Source organism: Triticum aestivum, chromosome 3D (genome assembly GCF_018294505.1).
Source record: "Triticum aestivum cultivar Chinese Spring chromosome 3D, IWGSC CS RefSeq v2.1, whole genome shotgun sequence".
NCBI lineage: Eukaryota > Viridiplantae > Streptophyta > Magnoliopsida > Poales > Poaceae > Triticum > Triticum aestivum.
In genome coordinates, this window is record NC_057802.1 from 598,031,605 (window position 1) to 598,049,295 (window position 17,691).

A 17,691-nucleotide genomic window follows, 5' to 3' on the forward strand; every position below is an offset into this window, starting at 1 on the left:
CAACCTGCACATGTGACTGCAAGAGATGGAACATGACAGGTGTACCTTGCAGTCATGGCATATCTGCAATGACCAAGCAAAAGCTGCATCCTGAGGACTATGTGTCTGAATTCTTCAAGAAGCCATTGTACATGGAGACATACAAAGCAATTATTTACCCTGTCCCTGGTCCAGATTGCTGGCCTGATACAAACACTCAAGACATTCATCCTCCTGTGTTTAAAGAAAAGGCAGGCAAAAAGTAGACAGCAAGGAGGAAGGGAGAGTTTGAGGTTCCAGCTCCAAGAGACACAAGTAGGATGGGCACTATCACATGTGGAAACTGTGGTTTGGAAGGACACAGGTATACAACATGCAACAAGACTCTGAAGCCTAGTCTTCAGATGAGGAAAAACAAACACCAGGTAATTATCAAGCTTGGAAAAAATCTCAGACATTTCTGAATGAGTACACTTTTAGAAATAAAAGTTATGTTTGACATGCAGGAAAACAGGGCAGTTTACTCTGATATACCTGCTGCAAGAACCACATCAGTCCCTGTTGCAAGAGGTAGAAGAGGAGCACAAGCTTCATGTAGGCCTGCTACATCTCAACCAGGTCCTTTTACTTCTGCAAGAGGCCCTACACCAAGAGCTAAAAGAGGTAGGACTGCAGGTGGAGGGAGGACTCATGGATTCACTGCACCAAGAGCTGCAACCACTTCAGATACTCAAGTTGGGACCAAGAGGAAGAGGACTCCAAGCTCAAAATTGGCAGGCTACTTCTACTGCAGTGGTAACTACTGAAACCTATCATCTCAAAATTGGGAGGTTTTATGTGCACTTTCTGAATTTGTTTAGCACTTTCTGAATTTGTTGTGCACCTTTCTGAACCTGTCGTGCACTTTTCTAAACCTGTCGTGCACTTTTCTGAACTAGTTGTGCACTATCTGAACCTGTCGTGCACTTTCTGAAACTGTTGTGGACTTTGTGCATTTGTTTGAAAGCGTTTTGTTCACATAACTGTGGAAATGGGCCTCAGACTGGGCTCTCATATTGGACCACAGTCCACAAGCCTGCGTAGGTGTCTATAAAAAGACCCTAACCTGTCCTTTCCCGTACCACTAAAACCCTAGCCGCCAGCATCACTACAACCCTACCCTAGCCACAAAGATGGATCCAAGCATAGGAGAGGTTGTCGACGCCCAGGAAGAGAGTTCTAGAGCAGCAAGAAGGGCCGCAAGAGCAGAAAGGAGGGGTCGTCGGGCTCAGGCACGCGAGCAACGCCAGAGGCTGGCTGTAACGATTATGGCAGCCCGCAACTCCCTCGGCGTGATGCAGTTCAAGGAGGTGTTCCCAGATGGAACCATCATCACCGATGAATTGATCATTTGGTGGGCTAGAGATAGGGCAACCTTCCATCGCTACCAAGTCACAAGGGCTAGGGGGAGCAGAATCCTTGATTCTGCGTCTTGAAACAGTTCAAGGTTAAGTTCTTCAATGTTATCTGAATTCTCCAAGTCTCTGGTTCTATTATGTATGTGATGATGTGTCTAAAATTTCTCTAAATGTATGCGCACTTGTATGCGTGGATTTCTCTGAATTTCTCTGAATTTTCCGAATTTGTGCTCTGAATGTATGCGCACCTGTAGATTTTCTGAATTTTCTGAATTGTGCTCTGAATGTATGTCAATTTCTATGATTTTTCTCTAGAATCAGTACCTCAGTCACCACGAAATAACTATTGCACAACTTTCACCTAACATCACTTAACCAGCACAAGTTTCAGCACACAATAACTACTGCACAACTACCACCCTGTCAAATACTGCTGCACAAGTTTTACTTCTCCACTGCCTCACTCCACCTCTCTTTAACTACCCCCCCCCTCTTTCTTCAGCTACTCTACTCACATCACCACAACTTCACCTCGCTCAACACCACTGCACTCACCACTTCCTGCTCCAACCATGGCTGCTTCTTCCTCTTCTTCGGACCCATGGCTCAACCCATTCCCAACTGGCAAGGGATGGGTTTCCATTCTTTATGGTTCAGCGCGCGGCGACGACGACCTCTTCGTGGACTACATGAAGGTCGCCACAAGGTACACCAGCGTTCAAGAGCTGGTGGATGGAGCAGACGAAGTGAGAAAGAAGGCGACGAGTGAGGAGAAGCAACGCATGGACCAGCAATATGGAAACCGAGGTAAGGGGATCCTGCCCATAGATATACTGCTATGGGCAATGAAAGAGGCGGGCTCCGCCGATGCTGGGCAGAGGCAGCGGTGGGCAGACCACCACTACGTCGCTCCAGCACAATCTACGGCTGAAGCAAACGCAAACAAGCACCAAGACGAGGACGACGACATCCAGATCATCGCACCACCAGCACTGCAGGCTCGCCGCCGCCCTCCTCCCATCATCTTCATCGATGAAGAAGAACAGGAGGTGCAGATGCTGCCAAATCCTCCCACCGAAGTGAAGCAGGAGGTACGACGCTCAGGCCGTTTAGCAGGGCAGGCGCCTAACTGAAACTGAATGTGAAACTATTTAGTTTCACATTCAGTTTCGTCAGTCTTATTCAGTGTTGGCTAGTTTCAGTTATCCTCAGACTATTTGGTGCTATCTATCTATGTAATGCTATCTATGTTGCATCCTCAGACAATATGTGTTATCTATGCTACCTCCTATGTAATGCAAGTTTTCAGTTTCATTTTCATTTTCAGTTTCAGTGTTGTTTGGTGTTACTAGATTCAAGTGTAAGTATTAGCAACAACTACCTCGCAACAACAAATTGCAGATGTAGATATAACAACATCTGGATAATATGGTTCAGGGGGCATTACAAATAGGATTATCTTAGAGCATTACAGATCAGGGGCATTACAGCACCCAACAACACAACCAAAATGATCTGAAACCATAGGCAGTTAATAGGGAGTTCATATTAATACTAAGATGCATATCTGCATCAGATTCTAGTACTAGGCCAGTTATATATATATAGGCCTCATATTCACTTACCAACCCTAGGTACCACTTCACTCCTCCATGACAACTTCTTTGATCTTGTCTAGCTTTTCTTTGCACCCATGACCTGCCTTCAAGAGCTCAGCAATGATATGCTCCAGCTTCTTCTTCTCTTCTTTAAGGAGGTCTCTCTCAACTTGTATCTCCTTCATGGCTTTCCTGGTGTTTTGAATGATATCAGCTTGACTCTGCAGGATGCACCTCTGTTCTTTCTTGAGCTTAAGCTTCTCCATTTGAATCTCAATCTTTGCCTGCTCCTCAAGCTGATGCTTCTTCTCCTTAAGTTCATTGATTGCCTGGCTTGTGTAATCCATGTCATGGGATTTCTGCACATCCTGGTAATCAAACAGCTTGGATACATCATCCACAAGCTGACTGTACTGATTGCTAAGAGAATCCAGCTCCTTCTTCAGTTTCTCAACCTCTATCTCATGAGCCTCTTTGTCTTGGACTCTACCAAGGTTCTCTTCATGATACATATCCCAGAGCTTGGTTAAGCACCTTTGCAAAATTACAGGCCAAGGGGCATCTACCCACTCTAAAACACCACAGTTCACACCATCCTGAAAATTCAGTTAAATTTGAAGTGAGCTTTATTCTTCATTAACAAACATATTCACAATAACAAATCATAAACAGTACTCATATATGTAGCTACACTACACTAGGTTCCATTGCTCTTTGCTGCTATTTGCTATAAGTACATAATTTAGACAGAGCACTGCTCTTATAATTAAGCAAAAATGAGAAAAGCAGCAGCATTATTCAAAAAAGCACAAAATGAATCAATCACAGCCAACTTGGTTCATTACCTCAGTTGCACATCCTACGAATCTCCTGCCAGTGTCAGTGCCTTCAAATGCCACAAATTTGCCAGCCCTCTCCCTATGCAGGATGCACCTACAGTCAGATTCAGTCACAAACCCAGAAAAGCTTGGATCTATCACAGTGTCTGGAGTTTGCTGCAGCAGGAAACACATATATATCAACTACAGCTCGCATACATGAACTTAAATGGAGAAATCCCTATCCTTCTTCAAATCCTAACCCTAACCCTAGCCGAGGAGAGGAGAGGAGAGATTGAGCTGACTTACAAAATACTCCATCTGCATGCTACTGAACTCGCTCATGTACTCGTCATCGTCAGAGGTCTCGTTGCTGTAGGGCCATGACGGCATGGTCGCGGCGTCGCCGGAGTGCGAGAAGAAGAAGAGGAGCTAGCAGTGGAGAGCAGAGGAGCAGAGTGAGTGAGCGAGTGAGCTGGGGGGGAGGGGAGGGGGAGTGAGCTGGTGGGACGACGAGCGAGCCGGTCGGCCAGGTTAGTCCTGGTCCGACCGGGCCCGATCGACGCGCGCGGCTAACGGGCGCCAGGCGAGCGCCGTTAGCCGTTAGCGCGGCCTCCGTCCTGACAGGTGGGCCAGATCTGTCAGAAAGACGTTTGAAACGCTTGAAACGGTCATCAACGCGATGTGGTAGTTTTTTGTCACGAAATCAGCGCTAAATTGGAGTTTTTGGTCAGTTTTTAAAAAATGATAGTTTTGTGAGACGCTTACGTGAAATGTGGTAGTTTTTTGTCAATTACTCTAATCAGAGACAGAGACGGTCTACGAGAGTAACGAGACGCCGCGGAATTGGAGTAGACACGGACATAGTCGAAGCGGAATAAGAATCCGGTCCGGGCACCTCCGGAAATCTTAGCCGGGACGGCCTCGCGCGCAGAGGTCTTCAATATAAATAAACGGAAACCCGAAGCCCAAAGCCTCATCAACTCATCTGCGATCGAAACCCACCTCGACCAGAGATCTCGACGCGAGCGCTTCCCCAAGTCGACCGAAACCCTAGAGTAGAGACAGAGCGGCGGCCATGGCGATAATCTCCGAGGACATCATGCAGGAGGACGAGGTTTCGACGCAGCCGCAGCAGGCGGCGGCGGCCGTGAAAGACAACAGCACGCAGGTAGAGAAGAAGGAGAAGGAGGAGAGCGAGGGGAGACAACCAAACTCCGGCAACGGCCTCGACCTGGAGAAGTACTCGTGGGCGCAGCAGCTACCAGAGGTGAACATCTCCGTCCCCCTCCCGGAAGGAACGAAGGCGAGGTTCCTCGTCTGCGAGATCAAGAAGGACCACCTCAAGGTCGGACTCAAGGGCCAGCCTCCGATCATCGATGTAAGTAGCTTCAAACTATCACTATCAACTATGTGCACAACAGTTCATCTTGTTTCTGTCAAATCTCTTGCTGATGCGGTGTTAATTTGTCTCTTACCAGGGTGAGCTGCACAAACCAGTTAAGGTCGAGGACTGCTTCTGGAGCATCGAGGACGGGAGCTTGCTGTCCATACTGCTGACAAAGCGTAATCAGAGCGACTGGTGGAAATCCCTGATCAAAGGCGATCCGGAGATCGACACCCAGCGTGCTGAACCTGAGAGCAGCAAGCTCTCTGATCTGGACCCCGAGACGAGGCAGACCGTGGAGAAGATGATGTTCGACCAGCGCCAGAAGCAGATGGGCCTGCCCACCAGCGAGGAGATGCAGAACCAGGACATGCTCAAGAAACTCAAGTCCCAGTACCCTGACATGGACTTCTCCGGGATGAAGATGCCTTCTTAGATTGTCTCTTAGCTGGAGCCTGGAGGATCTGAGGCGATAATGCGGAAGATTTTTCGATGGAGGAAACGCTTCTACCTTAATTAGTATATCTATTTGGGTGTCTTAGTATTTTAAGTGTCTGTTTATGCGTCTACGTACCGTTTGTAGTTTGCTATTTGGATGACTTGTGGTTTATAGTGTCTTATGGACTTATGGTTGGATGGCAACAGTTTTTCCGATGCTTCGGAAATAAGTTAACTAGTACTATGTTTTAATAGTATTGTCGACGTTTTGAGTAGTCATTCTATGTGAAAATATGGCGCATATTAATTTTGTCTTAAGTCAGAATTCGATCAAGTTTACAGAGAAGTGGATCTTATGTTTGGCTCATGAGGTGCTCACACAGTAGCCAATCAGTGGACTTTGGGAAGTACAGTTTCAGAAGGCAAAAGGTTTCAGGCGCTGGGAGGCTAAGCAGCTAACAGAATACAAGTGCATAGTTTGGGCTACACAGAAAGTCTTCAGTAACAAGAACCTGGATGTTGCTATAGCATGGCTGCACCAATAATGATACGATATGCACGTATTTTTAGCAGAGCGCCAAAGAAACGTCATGATGTCTTTGAGCACAGCTCTATTGAGTCTGAATTTGAGGTGTTTTGCTCCTAAGCGTTCTTTGAATTAATATTGCTCTTTCTTTTAATACTAAATAAAAAAATTGAATTTTTTGGATTGCTCACCACATCTGTCATGTGGATCCAGACTAAATAATTGTTGCTGCTTCGATCATATGGCGCAATATTTCTAATGATATTATGATAACTTGAGTGGATGTTTTAGTTTTGGCCTTTGAAGTACATTTTTCTAATGAAACAAACGGGTGTATCTGTGGGTTTAATTTTTGTAGTGAAAACATGCACCGATATTCTCTTATCTTTTTAATTCGGTAATTTTACTGTCGCAGTTTTTCTTTACAGAGTTCATTGGCCGGTGCTTCACTTTTGTTTTGAGCAACCGATGGTTTTTACTGATTAGGCCCCGATTAGGCACAGTGTTAACCAATAAGCCTGTCAGGCAGCGCCGCCGGCGGCCGGAAGTGGAAGGTGGACACGGAGATGAGCTCGAAGTTTGGCTCCCTCAGCCGGCAGACTAACACTCCCGCCGACGCCGGTGAGGTGGCTTGCGTCGACTCGGGCGGCGTAAGTGCACTGTGCTTGCCACCAAGGTTGGGGGCTCGCAGCGGCGGCGGCGAAGGAGTGTTTTTTTTTACACCGTCGACCTGGGAGAAAACGGTGAGTGGAGGTGTGTTTTGAAAACAGGTCGGCGTCAAGACCAGGTGGGTCGGGAGCGGAGACCCGTAAGCCGAAAAAAAATAACTAAAGCACCTGCCACTCTACGCAACGGACAAAATGCTGCTGCTGCGCGTTGAGGTTCGTGACAATGATCGAACAGTCATAAAATTCGACCTGAAGCCAAATGAAAATTAGTCGACAGATTTTTAGCAAATCTGTAGATATAAAATCGCAAACAATATGGCTATTTCAACATAGCCGAAAATATCAACATTGTCTCTGGTTTTCAAATTTGCCTTCAACTTTTCAATATTATGCCTAGTTTGTTTCCAAATTTATGTCATCTTGTATCATTTTTCCTATCTCAAATCACACGGCAGCTAAGGATGATATTACCAAGCATATAACATCCACTTGACAAATAATAATTCAGTTTCATAGGTGGTGAGCACTGATCACGATAGGCTATTTCTATATAACTCAGAATATAACGATGTTTTGAATTCGGAATAATTACAGCGATTACGACGACATAGAAAAAAGAAGTGCTGAAACGTAGACATACAAAGTCTAAAAAAACAAGATTAATACTGCTAGCATTACTTCAACGAACATTGCCTCGATGCTACTATTTTCTACTCAAAAGCCCACTGGTTCTCCCTGCGGATCTCCGCCTCCTCCTCGGGTGTGAAGTCATTTTTGATGTTAAAAGTCTTGCGGATCTCCTCCGGGGTCTTGCCCTTGATCATGTCTGCAACAGTCTGACAAGTAAGGTCGAGCAATCCCTTGATGTTGAGGTAGTTGGCAGCCAGGATGAGGTCGAAGAGGGTGGCCTGGTCGACCTTGACGAACTCCGCGTCAAAGCTCTTGAGGTCCTCGGCGGCGGCGGCGGTAGAGGTGGAGGAGTTTGCGTCGGCAGCGCTAGAGTCAGCCGGATTGGGGCTGGCCTGGACGTGCTTCTTGCAGTACTCGATGACCTTGGCGAGGATCTTGGAGTCGACGTTGGGAAGCGGGATCCCGTTGTCGGCGCAGTCGTCCTCGATCATGTGGCGGATGGTCTGCGACTCTATGGCGACCGCCTCCTCGACCTGAAAACCCTCGCCATTCGAGCTCTTGAGCAGGATCATCTTCTTCACGCCTGCCTCGGCCGCCATCGATGGGAGGATTGGGAGGCGAAACGAAACGCGTACCAGCGAGAAGACGCGGCGGCGGAAGAGCGAGCGAACGTGTTGGATTGGACGGCTAGGGTGGGACCCGGCCGGGGGAATTTATTGGGCCGGTGAGGCACTCGATCGCGGTCGGTCCTACTCGTGTCGTAGTCATCTTCTTCGCCAGGGAGTAGTAGTGGTTTCCGTTTCCGTTTCCTTAATTTGTGGTGGAAACCGGCCGGTCCGATGGCGCGATAATGCACGTTTCACGCACGCACGTTGTTGCCAAGGCAGATTTTTTTTTGTTTGGCTCGTGCGAAGGCAGACGTTAAGCACGTAGAACGTCGTGCCGCTGCTTGTTCCTCGCAAGACTGGCTTTTTACCGCTTATTAAAGCAACATCCTGGTGCTCACATTTTTCTGGATTATTTCATGATTTCCGACGATACGTGTTTAATGAAATGAGACATTCCCGTTGACTACAAGGCTCCCATGGTGACTTTGTAAATTTCAAGATGATATGCCGGTTCAGTCTCTCGAAGGTGCTAATAGGGACTTGGGCAATGGACATTTTATGTGATCCCATGTTCACTGCAAAGGAACGAGCTAGATTATCATTGTAATGTGGTCGATCTGGAGTTCACGCAACAGATGGAAGCATGATGGTGAAAAATATGATCCGGCAAACTCAATCGGATTCACTCGAGAAGCACTAGCGCTACTGGATATCCCCAAGCAGCAGGCGATGATATTGCCTGGACATGGTTGGAGGTCGCCAGATGAGAATTTTGTTAAAATCAACACAGATACAACCGTCGTCTATGATGAGCAAAAAAGCGGGGCCGGTGGTGTCGCCCGCTCTCATTCTGCCCTGTTAGGTGCTTGGTGTAAACCTCGCCTAGGGGTAACGGATCTTATGATCATTGAAGGACCGGCACTTCATGATGGAGTTATCTTCGCAAATCTTCAAGGCTTTGCTGATGTGGTGATGGAGACAGATTGTCTGGAGATTGTAAATCTTTGGAACTCTTGCCGCAATGGTCACTCCGTTATGCCACATGTTTTATTTGAAATTGAAGAGCTAGCTCAGACTTTTAATTCTTTTGTAATTCAGCATGTAAAGAGGGCAGCTAATGGTCCAGCTCACTTATGTGCCAAGCGCGCTTGCACTATGACTGTTACCGAGAGCTGGCTCTCCGAAACTCCGAGTTTTCTGGTCAGCCGCTTGCTTGCTGATTGCCCAGCAAACACCTTCGTATAATAAAGCTCTCTTTCTGGAAAAAAAAAAAGTCTAAGGACCATGCGTGAGTGCACTCGTAGATTGCTTCACATCAGCGATTTGTGCGCTTTACCTAATCTTGCTAACAGAAGATGACAATGACATCTAAGCATGCATAGCACTAGCTATGATGTACCTGAGAAAATAATGAATGTCCTATGATTTTGCAAGAGAAATCTAACACATCTGGCATCATGTACACTGGCTCATAAACCAATCAACCGCAGAACAGACTTTTACTTTCTAAGAACACGGCAACACGTGACTAAGATCTCACAAATTAACGGATCACATGCATCATCGGCTCGATGAAAATTATGCTCTTTTCTGAAAGATACGATTTATGAGGTGAAATTTAATCTTTGTTTGATCAATTCCGAATCACAGATAATTGTTGTTTAATGCTTCTATTAATTAATTAAATATCAATGGGGATGTAGCTCAATTGGAGAACGCTTATAGAAGCTAGTAAGAGGCAGGGCGGTTGATACCTATTTGGCGCCGGTTTCCGTAGAGGATTTGAACCTGCAACCTCCTCCTCAACAGCTGGCTGGTGTAAACACGCTACCAACAAGCGAAGTCGTGGTAACCATCTAACCTATTCGTCCTTTATTCGATCCTTTTTCCTTTTTTTTCATTTTTTTCCTTTTTTGGTTTCTTTTTTTTCTTTATCTTATTTTTTCCTTGACCGATGAGTTGTCTGCAAATACGTGAACTTTTTCTCAAATCAATGAACTTTTTTTGTATTCCTTGAATATATTTTTCAAAATCCATGAATTATTTTTAAATTTTGATGAACTTTTTCCAAATTTCATGAAGTTTTTTCAAATTGGATGAATTTTTTTTTCAATTTCGATGAAATTTTTTGAAAAATTGATGAGCTTTTTCAATTTCGTTTCAGATTTGATGAACTTTTTCCAAAAAATCTATGAACCTTTTTTAAAGAGATGAGCTTTTTTTTAAGTTGATGAACTTTTTTTACATCTGTAAACATTTTTTTATTTCACATTTTAATTTCATAAGAAATAGGGAAACTGGGTAGTTTTTCAGAAAAAAAACTGGCTGCTTGGGAGCGGCCGTGCGAGCGGCGGATCCAGCTAAGCTAGCAATCGAACTCAGCGATGGTTTTCCCCGGGCGAGAGCGAGCGCGCTCGTGGGCTGGCCCATGCCAGCAACACTCGTTAACAGGCGCCTGCAGCGCTGACTAGGGGCTCCCTTTTTTTAGGATATTTTCTTAGGAGTAACTAGTTAACGAGCGCTCCTTCGGGAGCCTCACAACGATCAGTGCCACTTGGCGCTCTAAGCCACCCGCAGGAGCTCCCTCCGGATTATTATTTTTATTTTTTCGCGCGTGTTTTCGGCTTTTTAAACGGTTTTTTTGGTTTTTTTGACGTTTTCGTTTTCCACCGGTCTTCCTTAGCTTTAGGATAAAAAATTGAAAAAAAAATTCACAAAAAATGCGTTTTCTTTTTTTCCTTTCGCGACAGTCACGGTTTTGCTTTCTCGAGAGTCACGGGCGTGCCTATCGGAAATTAAAAAAACGTGTTTTCTGTTTTTTTGGAAAGGGAAAAAACCCGTGCTCCCGGTTCGGTTTTTTCGTCCGGTTTTTTCCATGAGAAAAAAGTTCGTCACCTATCAACATGAGATCTAGTTTTTGAAGATCTCGACGCGAGGAATCCAACAGTGAAAACGGTTTGAGATTTGGCGCATGGTTTAAGAGATAAAACATTTTGAATAAATGGATCTACGAAAAAAGAAAAAACTCACAGGTTACGACAAGTGGCGCACATGCAGCGCGACTTGTCACGGCCTCGGAAGGTGGGAGTGATCTTTGCAATGAGTACTCGTCAATTAGGCTAGTCCCAGTGCTCCAGCCTGGATCGGTGCTAAGCCTGCCAGCTGAGCAAAAAGCTGATGTGTCACGTTAATTAATGGGAGTGCCTAGAACTCATTTAGACGAGATATAATTTGGTCTCATTCATCTTGAAAACAAAAACAGATACAACCCATGTCAGCACACACGCATCTTATAGCATCACATCCAATGGCTATAAAAGATGAATGTGACCAAATTATATCTCATCTAGATGAGTTCTAGCAAAACTGTTAATTAATGAGGAGAGAGTCTCGTTCAGTAACCTCACGAGGAAACGGTGCCAGACGCAGATACCTAGGGAAAAGGTTGAGTTAATCGATCCCGTGCGGCTGGGTACCGAGCAGTCGCCTCCTTTTTTCTCGTTCCTCCCCAACTCCCCCACGCGCAACCCCTGGCGCCGCTTCTTCTTCCTCGCCCAGCGCCGTCGCCCCGATGCAGCCGCTCCATCCTCCACCAGCAGCCCCGCGCCGCCGCTGATCGTCGCCTACAGCGCCGCCATACCATCCTCAGTTTCAGCCGGCCGCATGGACCGTCGCCGGGAGAAGGTCGCAGTGGCACCACCGGCTCCGCCTCTGTTCGCAGCCGCCAACAGCTCCTCCGGTCAGTCAGCACCTGGTCTTTGGTAAGGAGCCTACATTGCAAAATTAATATGGATTCCATGTAAATCTGTAGCCGCCCGCAGCTCCTTCAGTCACTTCTCGTGCATGAACTGCATAATATGTAAGTCTGTAGTATCACTAACTGAAAAACTACTGCATATATATGTAAATCTGTAGCAATCTTTTTACATAATCAAACTGAGTTCAGTTTTCTCTGGAACCCATTCAATCCCAATGGATCTTAATCTCCTAAGAGTCTACTGATTGAAGCAAAGGATTGTGTGTGTACCTGGTACAAGCAAGGAGATTGAATCCCCATCATCCAATTAGTGAGGGCACTTCCGTTCCTGATCTAGGCAGCAATTGGAGGGCACCTCCCATTGTTTTCTTGCTGGTCTAGTAACCCTGTGGAGATGATCAAAGAATGGGGGTCTGCTGCTGATTCCATTGTTATACAGACTAGGTCCAGTCTAGTTCAGAATCAACAAGAAATTTCAAAGTTTTGCTATCTATTCATACAAATTGTCAGTTAAGCTTTGTCAAATAGTTACCTAGTTATACAAACTACAGTTTAGAATTGTCAAAAGTTGTTAGTACGAAAAGTGTGTTACTTAACCTCCATGACATTGTTCTCCTGTTCAGGAATCTAAACAAGTGATGTTGTCTTCTTTACTTTGTTGTTGCTTGTTTCAGGCCAATGTATACTCATCCACCTGATGGTTTTCTTAGTTTATCAGGCAGTCCACGAACCCCACCATTCCAGCCAATGCACTATCCATCTTATGTCCCGCCTCCTCAACAAGAGCAACAGGAGAGTCTCCATTTTGTCGGTGTCCCCTCACATGTTGCATTCTCAACGCCGCCGCCGCCGCAACCACCGCCACCAGTTCATAGTAAAAGGAAAAAAAAACATCCGAGTCTGCTTCAGGTAGAGGTTCTTTACAAAAAAAAAACCCATGTTGTAGAGCTTGAAGATGATCCAGAGCCTTCAAGGTGTGCGCAGCGTCTGAATTGGATACAACAGGAAGAGAAGAGATTGGTACGTGCTCTTGTCAGTGTGAAATATCGATTACTTCCATATAAATTTTGGTTGCATGTTAAATTATATGTTCCTTATGTAGGCAAGCGCTTGGTTGGAACTTTCAACTGATCCCATTGAAGGGAATGGCAACAAGAGAGATAAGTATTGGGATGACATAGCTGTTCAATATAACAGTCTCACCCCCGCAGATCGTCATAGAGATGTCGTGCAATTGAAGAGCCATTTTCAAAAGGTGAAGAGAAAGATCAACATTTTCCATGGTGCATATAATGCTATGTGTAAGCTATACACTAGTGGTTATGGTGAGGAGCAGCTACAGGCCTTCGCCTTGGAGAAATATGAAGCCAACCAACAATCAGCTTTCCAACATTTGACAATGTGGAGAGAACTTAAGGACAACGGAAAGTGGCTTGCAGCAATGAAAACAATGAATGGGGAGCAAGATAAAACAGATATAACATCTGGTGCTATTGATGTGGAAGATGAGGAGCGCCCTCCGGGTCGTGATACATCTAAGGATGAGCGTGATGGTAAACGCAAACCGTAGGAGTCGGTTACTTTGCTTGGAGAAAAACTTGGCACTTTTATTGAGACCCAGAAAAGGTCTAGGCTGGAGCGGCAGAAGGTTATAGATAGCCAACATCAACTCTCAAGTCAGCAGCTTGAAACCGCTAAACTTGCCAAGGAGACAAAATTGACTGAGCTCTACCAGAAGTTATTGTTTGCTGATACAAGTGCCATGGATGACGATGCGAAAGTTGAGCGTGCCAAGGCAATGGCAAGTCTGAGGTCTATACTATTTCCAAAAGAAATGTGAGGTTTATGCTATTTCCTTATTCATGTTAACTCTGTAGTGTGACAGAACTCATTGATCGAATCTATTAGATGAACTATATGCATGTGGTGTAAGCATGTCTCTACCTTGTGCTGGATATATCAAGTGAGATATAAACCTATGTTATTTCTATTTTCTCAAGGAAAGTAAGATCTATGCTATTTCCTCATTCCTGTGAACGGTTACCCTCATGAGAACAAGTTGACGTGTTTTGTGATATGTTCAGTACTTATTTTCCAGATTTCATTCAAATACATTTCTACGAATTTATTTGAGTGTGTCTTACAAAATATTACTTATTTGAGTACATGCCACAAATAGGCCACAAAGAGGCCATACTACTTCAGATCCTACAATGAATTAAATGAAGGAAGCTTAGCACCAAGAAGCTAAGCACCTATGCATTGGGAAGTTTAGTTGCTAAGCCATTTAATACACTTAGCACCTCATGTTAGCACCGATGCATTGGCAGCAGCCTTAGTGATTTCGTATTTTCTTTATACCGTGTTAGGACGCTGCATGGGCTGCTTCTTAGAGCTTTATTATTTGGCGGTAATACAAAGGCCCAGCCAAGAATGAGCCTAACCTAGTTTAGAGCGCAGCCCAGTTCAGCACTGAAGAAGAACTCCGTTAAACCTCTCAAAAGAGCCGATCTTTTTCTTTTCCTTCTTTGCGGGGGAAAAAAATCTTAAGAGAGCAGACCCGTTGATCTTAACCAAGTTCCACTTTGCATATTATATATGAGCATAAAGTCGTAGTGTGAGGAAAGTAAAGTCAAACTGAAGCCACCACGAGAGCCATCCAAGATCCAAAAAGACAAGTTCAGCTAGCTGTAGGGGCTGTTCGTCCGTCAAAATAAATGAATCATTTGTTCAGGTCAACTTGCATCTGTTTCTTTTCCAATATAAAAACCTACTACTTGACGGAGCAACACTTCTTTTGGAATTCATACCACAATCATTAGGCATTGGACACAAATATAATCCCTTTGTTGTTCTTTAATTTGCCTCGTTTGCCTTGTTTTCATGTGATTTCATGACACTATAGCAAAGACAATATGAACTAACGGCACTATTTTTTCCCCTTAGAGTTGTACTCCCTCCGTCGGATAATGTAGGACGTTTATTGACACTAGTGCAGTGTCAAAAAGCGTCTTACATTATGGGACGGAGGGAGTATAGCTTTTTTTTTTGCGAAATCATTATTATGTATAACTGCTGACTGCTGAGACATCACAAATTGACCCATCACACGCATCATAGGCATGATGATAAATGATGTTCCCTTTTTGGGAGCATATGAGATAATCATGACGATCCATCATGTTGGTGTGAGGTTCACGTAAGCCCATGCAGATCGATGGATGGACGACGTTTTATCCCCGTGATTATTGTTTTCCTTTGCCCGTGATGATTAGTCTTAGTTTGATCAATCATTGATTTCTTGTCACGCACTCATCCGTACAACACTTGGAGTTAGATTACGTGACACTTGCATTAATATGTTTCATGTATGGGTACAAACGGACAAACCTGGAGCCGGTCAGTCTCCTAATTGGGCCAAAAGAGTTGGGGTCAGTATGATTAAAAAGGGAAAGGACAGCACCTAACCGGGACAGCGAGCAAGATTTGTGTGCCATGCATGCATCTGTCACTACATTGTGACAGTTGCATCGCCCTCAACTACCAAAACCCTAAGAGCAACTTCAATAGGGCGACCCATTTCGTCCGACCGCGTCCGTTTGGGTCGGCGCGGACAAAAAAGACTGCCCCAATGCAGAGACCCATTTTCATTTTGCGTCCGCTTTGTGTCCGCGCGGATCCATTTCCGTCTCAAATTTGGGTTGCATTTGGGTCGGCGGCGGCGGACACAAAGCGGACATTTTCTCTGCTCTCCTCGTGCCCGCTGCATGTGGCGCGTGGCCCACATGTCATCCAACCACCCATCCCATCTCTCTCCTCCTTTCCACTCTGTCTTCTCCCACCCACCCACCCACCCCGCTGCAGACCACCAACCATGCCGCGGGACAGCGCCAGAGAAGGGCCGGAGCCGGGGCAGCGTCGAGGAAGCGCCGGAGCCGGGGCAACGCCGGCAACGCCGGCACCGGTGAGCGCCGCGGCCTGCTCCTTGGCGAGCTCCTCGTCAATGTGTGGTCTCCTCTTTGGCTGCAGCTCGCCGTGAACAGAGCTCCCGCATGCCATACGTGCGTGTACATGCCCAAGTAGAGCTACCCCCAAGGCTCGTCCGTTCTCCGTTCTGGTCTAGCTAGCCACGCGTGCACGTACATGTGTGCGTGTACGCGCACATGCCCTCCGGCTACGCACGCATATGCGGCGACCTGCGGTTGCGGTGTGGCGCGGAAGCTCGCAACGGCGGGGCGGCGAGCGGGCGCGGCCAGCTGCGGCATGGCGCGGAAGCTCGCGACTGCGGGGCGGCGAGCAGGCGCAGCCAGCTACGGCACGGGCGCCGCGAGCGGGGGTGGCGAGCTCTAGGCGGGCGCAGCGAGCTGCGGCTGCAGCGTGGCGCGGGAGCTCGCGACTGCGGGGCGTCGAGCGGGCGCGGCAAGGTCCAGCGCCGCGAGCGGGGCGACGAGCTGCAGGGCGGTGAGCAGGCGGGGGGAGTTGCGGCACTGGCGCGGCGAGCTCGGGGCGGCGAGCTATGGCATGGGGCGAGCGCTGGGGCGGCAAGCGGGCGCGGGGGCGGGGCGAGCTGCCGGGCGGCGAGGACGCGAGTGAGCGGAGGCGGGGCGAGCTACGGGGCGAGGCGGCATGGGAGCTCTGAGCTCGCCCACCAGGTGTTCGACAGAATGCCGACGCGGACATGTCTAAAATGCGTCTGCCCCCGTTGGGCGCACATGCTGACCCATTCGAAAAAGCGGACACGGACAGGCGGACGGGCGACCCAAACGGACAAAAAGCGGACAAAATCGATGTTCATTCGGGTCAGCCCGTTGGAGTTGCTCTAAAATGCACAGGAGAAGGTAGGAAATGGTCACTGCAAAGAAAAGAAAATTCGTATTTCTGAGTTCTAAATTTGTGATTCAAAGTTTAAATAAGGAGACGGGTTTTTTCCGGAAAAAAAAGGAGACGGGTTCAATTGATTTGTTATAGTACTTGCTTTTAGAATAACACATGCGCATTGGGTTAAGTAAAAAGATTTGATTTTGTTTGCAGGGAAAATAATGCAAATTGGTCAAGTTGTAATTAGTCAGCGTGGCCAGATCCATGCCATCGCCCTTGTCCTCATTTTTTTCAGGTTAATTAAACCATTGAGTTTTAAAAAGTAATCGGGAGATCGAGAGACTAATTTAACCAATGAAGATTTGGACAACTAACAACACATTTTGTTGTTGCTTATTTATCGGATGGACACAGCTAGGCTCTCCGGCCAACTGGTGTCAGATTCAGCTCACCTTCAAGAGAAAGCAATTGATGGAAATCCTACTCTGATGACTTGATATTAGATTCGAATTATTTACCGTTCATCCGTGCACTTCCTGTAGTCCCTTGAAGTGGGATGTTCAGCTATTATAAGTTGGGTGGTATTGCACCTAATTAACATTGCCCGGTTAAGACAACCTAGCTACGTGTATATACATGCACTTAACAGTCGATCGAGTAGAATCATTCCTTTCGGAAAAAAAAAATATCCGGGTCATTCCTTAACCAAGCCAAGTGAATGAAGTGAACTATTGTCGGCCCTATAAATCAAGTGAACTAGCAAATGCATTTTTTGTTACCTTTTTAATGTGTTCATTATGGTTTTTTTTTTGGAAAAACCTTCCAATCCAGATAATAGAAAGAACACAAGAAATTAAAACATATCCAGGTCCGTAAACCACCTAAGGATGACTGCAAGCACTAGAGTGAGATAAAGGCGTGCCGCCATCATCACCCCTCGATCATTGGAGCCGTGCAAACCTTTTTGTAGTAAACAGCCGGAAAGACATCGTGCGAAGGTCCAGAGGACCAGCGCACCAGAACAGCAACCATCGTCGATGAAAAAAAGTGTAGATCGGAAGGATCCA

General features: G+C 46.2%; 3 protein-coding genes across 3 annotated transcripts; 2 read left to right on the plus strand and 1 right to left on the minus strand.

Annotated features, from left to right (window-relative positions):
* Nucleotides 1–4,750: 4,750 nt before the first annotated feature.
* On the plus strand, nucleotides 4,751–5,791 carry LOC123075787 (protein BOBBER 1). Its single transcript, XM_044498306.1, has 2 exons — nucleotides 4,751–5,173; nucleotides 5,274–5,791. Exons 1-2 carry the CDS (start codon nucleotides 4,871–4,873, stop codon nucleotides 5,613–5,615), a joined length of 645 nt encoding a protein of 214 aa, XP_044354241.1. The 5' UTR covers nucleotides 4,751–4,870; the 3' UTR covers nucleotides 5,616–5,791.
* A 1,571-nt stretch (nucleotides 5,792–7,362) lies between these two features.
* Nucleotides 7,363–8,112, minus strand: LOC123075789 (SKP1-like protein 1). Its single transcript, XM_044498310.1, has one exon. The coding sequence runs from the start codon at nucleotides 8,038–8,040 to the stop codon at nucleotides 7,522–7,524; it is 519 nt and encodes a 172-aa protein (XP_044354245.1). The 5' UTR covers nucleotides 8,041–8,112; the 3' UTR covers nucleotides 7,363–7,521.
* A 2,988-nt stretch (nucleotides 8,113–11,100) lies between these two features.
* LOC123076635 (uncharacterized) lies at nucleotides 11,101–13,837 on the plus strand. The gene is made up of 4 exons (XM_044498782.1): nucleotides 11,101–11,130; nucleotides 11,434–11,810; nucleotides 12,481–12,826; nucleotides 12,909–13,837. The coding sequence occupies exons 1-4, from the start codon at nucleotides 11,101–11,103 to the stop codon at nucleotides 13,374–13,376; spliced, it is 1,221 nt and encodes a 406-aa protein (XP_044354717.1). The 3' UTR covers nucleotides 13,377–13,837.
* Nucleotides 13,838–17,691: the final 3,854 nt, after the last annotated feature.

Excerpts from the sequence above, each read along its gene's own strand:
- LOC123075787 (XM_044498306.1), top strand. The coding sequence starts at position 4,871 with ATGGCGATAATCTCCGAGGACATCATGCAGGAGGACGAGGTTTCGACG. Across the intron at positions 5,174-5,273 it reads GCCAGCCTCCGATCATCGAT|GGTGAGCTGCACAAACCAGT; the intron begins GTAAGTAGCTTC and ends GTCTCTTACCAG.
- LOC123075789 (XM_044498310.1), bottom strand. The coding sequence starts at position 8,040 with ATGGCGGCCGAGGCAGGCGTGAAGAAGATGATCCTGCTCAAGAGCTCG.
- LOC123076635 (XM_044498782.1), top strand. The coding sequence starts at position 11,101 with ATGCAGCGCGACTTGTCACGGCCTCGGAAG. Across the intron at positions 11,131-11,433 it reads ACTTGTCACGGCCTCGGAAG|AGAGTCTCGTTCAGTAACCT; the intron begins GTGGGAGTGATC and ends ATTAATGAGGAG. Across the intron at positions 12,827-12,908 it reads AACAGGAAGAGAAGAGATTG|GCAAGCGCTTGGTTGGAACT; the intron begins GTACGTGCTCTT and ends TTCCTTATGTAG.